General features: G+C 41.0%; 1 protein-coding gene across 2 annotated transcripts; it reads right to left on the reverse strand.

Moving 5' to 3' along the window:
* Window positions 1-384: 384 nt before the first annotated feature.
* lmo4lb (LIM domain only 4-like b) lies at window positions 385-4,203 on the reverse strand. 2 transcript variants are annotated; one of them, XM_026188411.2, is made up of 5 exons: window positions 3,776-4,203; window positions 2,896-3,184; window positions 2,699-2,795; window positions 2,271-2,429; window positions 385-1,577 (listed from the first exon to the last, which is right to left on the reverse strand). In XM_026188411.2, exons 2-5 carry the CDS (start codon window positions 3,108-3,110, stop codon window positions 1,569-1,571), a joined length of 480 nt encoding a protein of 159 aa, XP_026044196.1. In that variant the 5' UTR covers window positions 3,111-3,184; window positions 3,776-4,203; the 3' UTR covers window positions 385-1,568. The 2 variants fall into 2 exon arrangements, with proteins under 2 accessions (XP_026044196.1, XP_080164892.1); XM_080308766.1 differs by having other exon boundaries at window positions 2,896-3,133; window positions 3,776-4,123.
* Between the last annotated feature and the right edge of the window lie 7,281 nt (window positions 4,204-11,484).

Here is an 11,484-nt window from a genome sequence, read left to right on the forward strand (position 1 = left end):
TGTGATCATTTGCATACGTTAATGAATTTGCGTGACGCTTCTTGATCAGACGTGGAATAAATAATTGATGCGGTATCAGCACCTAGCATGACAAGTGGGACGCTTTGAAATAACTAAGCGCATTAAGGTGCGAGTTTGATGGCTGCCATGCTCCCAGGCAAGGTGTGAAAGTAGAGCAGATGCTATCTTGTGCTTCCTGCACACGGCGCACTCTGTTGCCACTATCACACCAAGATTAGCTCCAAACTACCGACAATGCGCTAAGACTTGAAACCTTTTTATATAGCATTAAAAAGGCATAGCGAGTTAGATGCAGCTCAAGGAAATGCATTTCAGAAGCATTGCAAAGTGGCAGAGAACAAAGAACAGCAACAGGAAACAAACCAGGCTGTGTGGGAGCTTTAATTGGAACATGGTAAACAGTAAATACATAAGATTTTTTCAAACGCCCTGGATGTAGAGGGAGCTACAGCCCCTTTAATTAGCCTGCTTTCAGATTAAGCTTTATAAGAAGCAAGCAGCCACCGAGTCAGTCAACCTTGGGATATGCCCCGAGTTCAGCCTCCCAGGAGCTCCAGCAGCACAGATACAGGGATCATGTTTAATTGCTTCTGTAAATGGTCAGAGCTCAAGCCCCCCAATTCCATTCCTCAGGGTAATCAGGCATGTTTTCACCATACAGGGCGAAAGAGAGTGAGAGAGCCAGTAACATCCACCACGCTAGGTACCATGCCACATGTTGCCACTGTAATGCCACTAACGGGCTTAACCTCAGATCACTTTGTGACATGTTACAAGAATCGTTTTAATTGAATTTTTCTTTCAATGCCACATACCACCACCATCCCAACACAAACACCAAACACGCATCTGGTAAAGAAACAAAACTATACAGCAGAAAAATAAAGTTGCACGGGATTGTTTTACTTTGTCGATGTGCAGGGCACAAGAGAAATCAACACGTGACAAAGCAGCGACAGGCTTTAAAAGCTTTCTGCTGCGGGTTAAAGGATTTCCAATGACTGAATATTTTCACATTTTTGTCATCCATCAATTTTATCTCCTCAGTGTCAGATCTCCAGGTGAACATGTACGTAAGAGCGAGATCAGGAGTTTAGTAATAAAAAAAATACAATTAAAAAAATAAAAACAGTGATGCTCAGGGGAAAAAAATGCCACAAGGCATCAAGCAAAAGTTCAGTCATTTTACAGCAGTCCATCAAATGTTCACTCAAGCAGCTTTTGCTCTCCTCCACTTGGCATCCAGCCTTTTGTCCTTTAAGAGCCTTTTGCTAGTGCAACTCCTGAGTCTTTGCATGATGCACAGACCACTTTAACATTGACCACAACATAGACGGGACTTTGCATGTAGTACAGAGGGTCTCTCTGATATGACGAGTTGTGGGATATCTTGAGTGAGAAACTGAGAAACTGTGTCCACTCTGGGAGGGGATGAGAAGCAGGTGGGTGGTGATGGGAATCCACAACAACGGCAACAGTAGCACAAGAGAAGAAAGGAGTGAAGCTTTGGAGAGGAAGGCAAGGGCAGCGCAGGGCACGTTTGCCACTCAGCATACCTGCAAATGAACAAACAAAAGCAGTGACCACAGAGTCCTGCATCACTTATCAAGTGCTCTCTTCATCTTCAAATTAATGCATAACAATGCACAATACCTGTTATTATTACAGTTCTAAACAGCAGTGTGACAGCAGCAGCTTTGAAAAGCAAGGAGATTATAGGACTGTTTACATGTTGCATTTCAGTTCTTTACAAAAATCAGTGCACATTTTTAATGTAATGTAGCGATACCGCACTACATTAAGGAAAAATGTCATTACAAGTAACAATTCAGTCATATTTGACTGAACAAGGGTTTCTAATGTTCTTTGCAGACTAGTGACGATGTCCAAGTAACCCAAATAATACATATCAAATATGTGATTTCTGACTTGTGAAACATTTTTGTTCAGTTATTTGAAAAATGAAAGTTTTTCTTCATAACACAGTGGCTGTAGTTCAGGAGCAGTTCATCTACCAATTTGAAGTTTGGTGGTTCGATCTGACTGCATTACAGCTATTAACTTTATTGGCTGTACTGTATGAATGTAAGACTTTCTGCATTTACGTTGTAGTCAGGTTACCACATATTTTTCTTCACTTTAATAATACCATCGGCCTGCTATTACCCTGTCAAAGAGGGAGTTAACAGAAGTTTCATTCCAGCACAGTGACGTTAGCTGACAGTGAATTTACACTCCGTCTTATTCACCTTCTGGTTTGTCAGCACAGAGCTGCTCTGGAGTGCTGGCAGGTGGCTGTTGAGCAAGGCAGCGCCCGGTCTGTCGTGCTCACAGAAAATTGTACCGTTGATGTAATGGAAGCGATCGCCAGGCATTAGTCTGTTCCTGCAAGTGGCACAGCTGAAACACTGCAGAGGATCGGGGAAGAAAAAAAATCTCATGTCAAAATTGAACGATTTTCAGTTGATGCTGGATGGAAGATATTAAAAATAAAACTCTACAATGCTGAAATTCTGTTGTAAAAGCACCTAAAACATCTTAAAAGAAGTCTCAAAGCGTGATTATATGTGGGTATAATTCCCTTTTCTCCTGACACATCTCCACTTCAAATCCTAGATGCTTCTGTCGAACAAGCTGCGGGAGATGAAGCACAGTAACGTGAGAGCTGGGGATTTACCTTGAGGTGGTAAACATTTCCCTGTGCCCTCATCACCATTTCGTTGGCTGGAATTGACTGGCTGCAGGCACTGCACGCCCCGCTGTGCCCAAACAGTCTGCAAACACAAAAACAAAGATTTGGTTTTGGTAAGATCTGCATGGCCTCGGAAATCTAAAAATCAGCAGCTTCCTTTCCCTCCTTCCTCTGGCTCTCACCTGATGTAGTCGCTCCGACAAAGAATCATGCCCCCTTTGCTGTAGCAGGTGGTACCGATGTCCCCCAGCTGGGCTTGGCAACAAGAGCACTTGAGGCAGCGCGTATGCCAGTAGCGCTCCATGGAGAAGAGCAGAAAGCGGTCGGCAATCTTCCCCCCACATCCTGCACAAGACCTGGGGTCTGACGGTACACCTGGCACTTGGCTGTTCACCATGATGCTGTGGCCCTCTGAGGCTCCTGAATACACAGGATGGGTGAGACGGGTGTAACAATCAAGGTTCACTCACCCTTTAAAGATTTCAAAAACAACATTAATGCTATTAAATATCTGGAATAGATCTTAAGAGAACGGAGTTGGTTCCAATCTGAAGCACTTTTTCACATTTATGGTTACACATGCTAAACGTTTACAAGGCTTCAGCATGACTGCAACATGCTCTAACAGGCTGACCTCAACAGAACATACGCAACATGAGAGAATTACTGTGATGTTTTTTACCCAGAATTCTTTGTGCACAGCGAGTAAAGCAGAAAAGGTCAAATATACAGTGTAGATTTGCATTCGAGAGCTGTGTAGTTTCAAAAGAAAGCTTTTTATGACAAAAATACCGGGAAAGGATTTACTCGCGTTACCGGTAGATCAAAGGTGTGTGTGCGCGCGCGCGCTGGAGGGGTGGGGAAAGTCACCAAATGTTACTTTTGGTAGAGTTCCGGTAACTGGAAACATCAAAAACTATTTCTGTTCGCGTCCTTTAGGTTTATATTATTATATCGTAGCCTAGATGCTACTTAATGACACGAGCTGCTAGCTTTGAAAGCGGAGCTGTGCTCAGAAATGCGCGCGCGGACGTAAAACAACAGGAGAAAAAGACGCGTTACCTTGCGGAGACGAAGCTTTTCCTCCTGACGAGAGAACTTTTTGAACCTGGAGAAATATTCAGCCTGCGCACGCTCAAAGCTGTGGCCCCACACTTAAGCTCGACATGCTCCAGGATCCATATCGCTCCAGAAAAGAGCAAAACAGGATTAGCCACGGAACATTAAGCCCGGGACGGTAATAGTTGAGCAAACTCTCCCCGACGTCCAACTCCGCGGATAAATAACTAGACGTACGCGTGAGGACGACACATGACGCAGCTCGTGCTCCTCCGCTCTCCGTCACAGCTGTCTGTCTGTCAGCTCTCCCCTCCGTCTGACGCTTTTGACAGCGACCCTATTCATCAAATTCCGTAAGGGGGCTATTTAAATTACCAAGAGGGGACGCAGCCGACGAGAGGCACGTAGCAGCCAGTAGAAGAGCAGGAGGCGTGTCCACAGTCAAAATGATTTATGAGTTTATGGGGCCTTATTAATATGCATATTTTCATTCCTTGAGCTCCTTACAGAGCTTCACTGAGAGTGTAAACTCTATAATTATGGAAGGATATTTTACAGTGCTTTGGAATATTCAACATTGTGTGGGCATTTCTTTAAAGGCAGTGAATAGCTGAGTTTAGATATATATCTCCTACGTCACAGAAAACTGTCGTTTAAACTGCAGATTCTACACAAGAAATTATGAAAAGTTAGTTAAAACTTCATATCTAGACGATCGTGTAAATGCGTTTGCACCTCTGAATCCATATCTATATAATTATCTATATACTGTGTATTGTTATGATTTAAGAGTACCATACTACTTAAGTAATAATACACTGAAGTATTTGATTGACTATATTTTACAAGCCAGACTTTATTATGTGTCAGTTTATTGGGTTCACCAGTTCAAAGGCTTGTTAATACAAATATCTGATCAATCCTTTATGACCACAGTGTGCCATCCTATGGCTGCTTCCAGCAAGATAACGCTGCCTGTCAGACAGCAACTGCATGATGATATCATGTCACTAAGGACCAAAATCTCTCTCATCCTGTTGTTTGTTTACTTTTGGAACATAGTATGGCATGGTTCAATAGTTAAAGTGAGCCAGTTAAGCATACTTGCATACAGTGATGAAAGGAAGTGTATGGTAGATAATTAGTACACGCTACCCACCCTGTTTTATTTGTCGGTGATCAGCAGCACTTCAGCAGAGCAGTCTCAGTAGGTCAGAGATTTTCATTCATGAGTGTACTTCCAGCTGAGTTCCAGTAGAGGATCGTGTCCTATAATGTTCTGAACTTGGAGGTGAGCTTGGAGAAATAATGGAATCAGTTTATTTTTCAGATTTACATTTAAAGCTTTGTTTGGTTGTTTTTTACAATAATATGCCAATATAATACATATTTAATATGCTACACTGAACCAGTTTCACAGATGGTTGAGTGTAGTCACTGATAATGATACCAGCTGGTTCCTTTTTTGCTTTTCTGAATTTAGATTATTACATTTAATCTAAAGCTGCTTTCAGACATACACCATCCCTGTGCTGTGATACCAGCACTGAACAGGTTAGACCGCCCTGGTGACAGTCCCAAACTCCCAAACTCCCAAAACTCTGTCCAAGTTGTTTTGGTGGGGCAACACACTTTCTCATTGTATCCACTAGAGGGCAGTGAACACTCACTATTCAAATCCATCAGCCTCAACACTTTCAGACAGAGACAAGCAATGAGTTGCTTCTTTAAGTTGTTTTAGTATCTGTCCATTATTTTTAAATGCCATTATAAATAATCGTAATAAAAAAAACTGCTATAGTTTATGGGATGATGCAAATGTTTGTAACCAATGGGAGTCAGAGGAGCAATGTGAAGAATGTTTGCCAAATTGTAATAGTGAAGTTTTTTTGTTGTTTGTGTCTATTTTGTTATGTTTTTCGTAACATACTGCTCAAAATCTAAGCCATGATTTATTTTTATTGTGGGTGTAACCTTTGAAGAGTTAAAGCCTCTTAGTAATTCACGGAGCAGCACGCAGCGGCCATATGTAGCACCAGGGTCTCGTTTCACTCTGTACTGTACATGGTTGAAATGACAGTAAAAGCCACTTGACTTGTTCAAATGTTCAGGTCAGCTTTACTGTTGACCTGAGGAATAGTGCACACACATATACTTCCTCTGTGATCCATGGTACTACTCCTGCATTTCTGGTTGAAACTGCTGAGTTCTCTGTGGAAAACATTTACCTAATGCAATGCAACAATTCCTTTAGCACTGTCTAATCATATGTGTGCAATATGCATGGTTGTTTGTTTGTTTGTTTGTTTGTTTGTTTTTTCAAACTCAGTATTTAAACTTAGACTTGACTTAATGACAATGCAATAAAAAGTTGAAAAGTATAGAGGCCATATTACCATTTAATTTCTTTTCCATCTATCCAAAGTCTAAAAGGTCTGATGTGCCATTTGGAATGGAGTTTGTTTCAGTTTGTTTCCTGTTGTTTCCTCAGCTGAGAAGCCTCAAGGCTGGATAACGACAATTTCTGTGTCTGATTTTCTTTTTCTGTGAACGGGAACTTGAAACAACAAGCTCACATCTATAAAGGATAATGAATTCATGTTTTTACTTTTATATAGCGATACACTATACTGCCAAAAGTACTTTCTCATCTGCTTTCTCATCCATATGAACCTAAGTGACATCACATTCTTAACACATAGGGTTTAATATATCAGCCCACCCTTTGCAGCTATAACAGCTTCAGTTCTTCAGGGAAAGCTTTTTACAGGGCATCAGTTGGGACTGAATGATATTGATTTGCACTAAGTAGCAGGATTGCTTTCTAATTAATGGTATCTTTCAGCTGGTGTCATGGTAAGAGGATAATCGGGAGACTTTTTGAGTGGATTGTTCGGTTTTGGCTGTGGAATATGGATTTGGATCACAGACTTTGAAGGTTGGCATTCAGTTCAATTCAATTTTATATATACAGTGGATCGGGGAGAGGGAGAAGAGAGGATAGAAGTATGTTAGGAACTTAGAGCAGCAAAAGAAGTTTAGAGGGGAATAGTTCAGATAACGTAATAAAAAAATGATTATCAGAGAAGACTTTAAAATAATACTGACGATGAAGGGGTGCAGTTAGGCCTGATAATTTAGTCAAGAGAGCTGAAAAAGAAGTTTGAAGATGTAACACTAAAGTACTCAGAGATGGAAGTCTGTTGATAGCCGTTAAAACAGAAGAGCAGACAAATAAAGTGTTAAATACTGAAAGTACCTGCAAAAGTGTGTGAGAGAGGAAAATATTGGGGGAGTTTTAAGTGGGAGTAATCACAAGTATTCCAGTAGAGGAAGTATATCTTACAGTGCAATCAGCAGGATTAAAAGACTGGCGAGAACAGTCAATCAGGAAAGAGTTGATGTGTCTGTAATGTTGGAATTCCAATAACTGGTTCTTCCAGGTAGAGTTAAGATCGGATGTATGAGTTTTCCAGTAAGGCCACATATACCTCTGCCTCTCAGGTCTTATAAATGCCAGAGGGCACGTCGCTGCAGTGTGCAAGGGGAAAGTGCAAAAGAAGGGAAGGGAGAGTTTCAGCAATTTTCAACAGCAGACCAACAACAGACTGAAGAAACCCATCCAGCAATCAGAGTGGAGAAGATGATTTTGTTCATTGCGTGTGCAATAAACCGTACAGACCAAGCAAAACACAAAACAGAGAAGATTAAAATAATTGTGAAAGGGGCAGAGACATTTTTGGCATAAAGGATTTTAATTTATTTATTTTAATTTATTTTAATGTCCTGGGAGCATGTTCATAAGAGACTGGGGGGAGATGAGACGTCAGGAGGACCAGGAGAGAAGACAGTCTGAGTTTTATACAGTGAATGGGTAAGAGAGGTTTCATTAAGGATCTTAGAAAGAAACTGGATATTATCTGTATTCAGGAAGCCTGACTTCGACCAAGTTTGGATTTTGTTATTAAAGAGTTTATAAAGAGTATGAGAGTGTGTGGAGAGATAGAAGGGAGGGTACAGGGGAGGGTGTGTTATATTTATGAAACAAGTAGTTCAGTATAGAGTCCTCGGAGAATAGAACGCAGAAATGGGGTTTTGGATCAGCTGAGTGTAAAAGCAAAGCTTTACCGATTGATCTACGTCCCTGCCCTCACTTATAGTCATGTTCTGTGGGTAGTGACCAAAAGAACGAGATCGCAGATACAAGCGAATACAAATGAGCTTCCTCTGAAGGATGGCCTCTCCCTTAAAAATAGGGTGAGAAGTTCGGCCATCCGGGAGGAGTTCAGAGTAGAGCCGCTGCTCCTCCACAGGAAGGTTTGGACATCTGACAAGGATGCCTCCTGGGTGATATGTTCTGGGCATCTCCTACCGGGAGGAGGCCCCGGGGCGGACACAGGGGAGAGGGAGGTCTAGGCTTCTCTAATTAGGCTGCTGCTCCTGTGTCCTGGCCCCGGATAAGCGGAAGAAGATGGATGGATGGTATAAATGATCAAATGTTCTAATGGATTAAGTGTTTTTGTGGTAGGAAGATGAATAACATTAAGGTGTACGACCACTGTTCGTCGTACAAATGTTTACATTTATGCTACGAGGTTTAAATTCTCAGTTCATTAGACTAAAATGATGTTTTAGAAGTGGGGATGAAATCAAGGTCAAATGATATAAACAAGAGTTGGAAAGGATAAAACAATTTACGTTTCTGGGGTTGTGTTTGATGAAAGGGTGACATGGACTGTCCATATTTAAAAAATAATAGACAAAAGCTAGAAAGTGTTAAATATAATGAGGTGCTCAGTGGGAATTGACTGGGGAGCTGATAGGAAATCTTTGAAAGCCATATATATTGGGTAAATTAGATCAGTATTGTTTATAATTCTGCTGCCAGAGCAAGTCTTCATAAGTTCGATAGTATCCAGTATCAGGTGCTAAGACTCTGCACAGGTGCATTTAAAACAACCCCAACAGCAGCAGTACAGGTAGAAATGGGAGAAATGCCCCTAGAAATCAGAGGAGAGCAGCTAACACTGAACTACTGTGCAAGTCTACAAAGACATGGTCAAGATCATCCAACAAGAACTATTTTCCAACCCTGCTGGGAAAAAGAGAAAAGAGAAATGAAGAGTGGGTGGACAGTCAATCGGAAAGCGGCTGAATGTAATCTGGACAAGATCAGCATTAGCCAAATAATACCACCATGGATATGTGGTGGTAAATCTACTACACCACTGTCCCCTGATGCTATAGTAGATTCAACACTATTGGACAAAAAGTTTAATTCCAAACTCACAGACAGTGCAGGCATATATTGATCAGTATTACGGTCATGTCAAAATCTATATAGATGCATCTACTAACACAGCCAACCACAGCGGGATAGTTTCAAAGCAAGGAAAAGGCTCAGTGATGGATTATCAGTTTACAGTAGAGTAGAATACGGCAGACAATTGAAGAAAGGTGGCAAAAGCAACAGGAGGAAGAGAGGAAAGGGCGATGGTTTTACAAAATCCAAAGCAAAACAGGAGAAATGAGAAGCGCAGAAAGGAACAGGAGAGAGGAGACAGACATGTTATTTTTAACAGGAAAAAAAACATGAAAATATATGAAAATCTGGCTGCAATAGAGAAGATGAAACCATAGAAAATGTTTTAGTGCATTGTCAGAAATATGATGCTGAAAATGAATCGCTGATTCAAAAGCTCAGAGATATGAAAGTGAGACTGGACTTGGTTGATTTATTTCACAAGAACTCGAAAAGTGAAAGTTATCCAGCCATATTTTGTTTTTTAGGACAGATTCATTTGTTTGGGAGGATATTTTTTTGTATTTCAGTCCACACCAGTTGTTGGTGGTAATGCACCATTTCTCTGTTTGCCAACTCCCAATAAATAATAAAAAGGAAACACAAGAAGAAGATAGCGTTGTTTTTTTAAATTTATGGTTTGATTTCTTTGCATGTGTCGATTAGATTTGTCGTTACTGGCATCTGGCGAAAATGTCATGTCAATAGCACCTTTAGAAATATATTTACTTAGAAAATCGTTGATGTGCTCGACATTTGTTTTACCTGCTATATTAGAAAACTAGACCAGCACTACTAGTTCTTTAGGTTCCTTGTAATACATAAAGTTGCCTTATTATCAAAAGGATCAGCAGTCGCAGTACTACTGGAAACACTGTAGTAGCAATTTTAGAAGGATATCCTATAAATCAGTGTTTGACGTCACAGTGCTTCCTCGACTGTGACCTCTCGGTCTGATCAGAAGGCTTTGTGGAAAGGTTGACTTTAGCTCCATAAAAGATGTTGCTGTGACACTCTCCTGGTTCCACACGTTCTTTTTCAGCACAGCAAGAATAATAGTAATAATTTATATGGAGACATACAATGTCATTCCTCATTATCCCACTTCAGTACATCCTTCTTTAGAGTGCATGGTAGCGGTGGGAGCACGTTTCGTTTTTTTGCTATGGACAAGAGTGGCAACCTGAGCCAACTTCCATACTCCCCGAGGCCCCTGTTTATTTCCGACACAGTTCCTGTTCCTCTGTCAAGGCCATGCTGAAAGTCACAGCCTGCTGCAAGGCTGGGCAACACCTGTAGCTTCCAGTCTGAGATTCCAGCCAATATAAACCACTGTAGAGCACCACTGGATGGCAGGCTGCCAAGCCGTCACATTTATGCAGCACGCTCTGTGAGACATCCTTCCATCTGAGGCTCTATTTTCTGTTTATCTTGAGGGTAAGTCAGGGTCATGTGAGTTTTGTAGTATTTGTTCAGAAATGATCCACTCTAAATAAACCTCGATGTTTCATGAGTACACATGTGCTGGAGTCACATGCTGTTCTGTGGGTTCGGATTAGGATTATTTAGCGGTAAAATTCTGTTTTCTTCGTTTTGTTCCTACTGTTCAGTTTTGTTCTTCCAAACACACAAACATGATTCTGTCCCAGATAATGTACCCTACACATTTATATTGTAGATATCATTTTGAAAGATTTTAACTTCGTTTCTGAGGATTAGTGTGTTTTATGCTATTTTGACATTCCAGACAGGCCTAATACATTTGAGATGGAACAGAAACTTTTCATAGTTGCTAATAATCAGTATGGTCTTCTAAGCTAATCCAGTTTCCTCCTTGTTTCTCTTGATTTGTCCCTGCTGCGTTCCCAACTGTCTCAACTTCTCTTAGTCACCCTCCTCTATATTTATTGTCTTCCACGTCTTCTGTTTGTTTCCAAGTACCTTAGTTTCTATTTCCTATCTTGTCTGAGTTTTTTTAAGATTATAATAAAGCCCTCTATTGCCATTGTGCGTCATGCTAACTGTGCCAGAATAAAATATAAATAGAGACAACAGGAATAAATAACAAGCAGGAGAAATATATTTATCCAGCTGGATATTGTATCTGATGTAAAATGTATAGAAATCATACATATACCAACAAGACTGTACATCACTGTCACCACAGCGTCTGTTTTCATTCAAAGGCTTTATGGCTGTAATACCTGGTGGGCCGGTCTCTAGGCCGATGTTCTGTCCCAGTCCAGCCCTGCGCACGACACGCAGTGAGTTAATCTGAGAAGGTGCATTAAAAAATAAATGGCCGGGCCAGCGCTGCACATCGCAAATTAGCTCGCATAGACACATTAGTTGTGCCGCTTCTTAATGACGGTATCTTAGCTAACAACCCCAACTACCAGATTCAACTTGT

The sequence above is a fragment of the Astatotilapia calliptera genome, chromosome 12 (genome assembly GCF_964374335.1).
Source record: "Astatotilapia calliptera chromosome 12, fAstCal68.1, whole genome shotgun sequence".
Classification (NCBI taxonomy): domain Eukaryota; kingdom Metazoa; phylum Chordata; class Actinopteri; order Cichliformes; family Cichlidae; genus Astatotilapia; species Astatotilapia calliptera.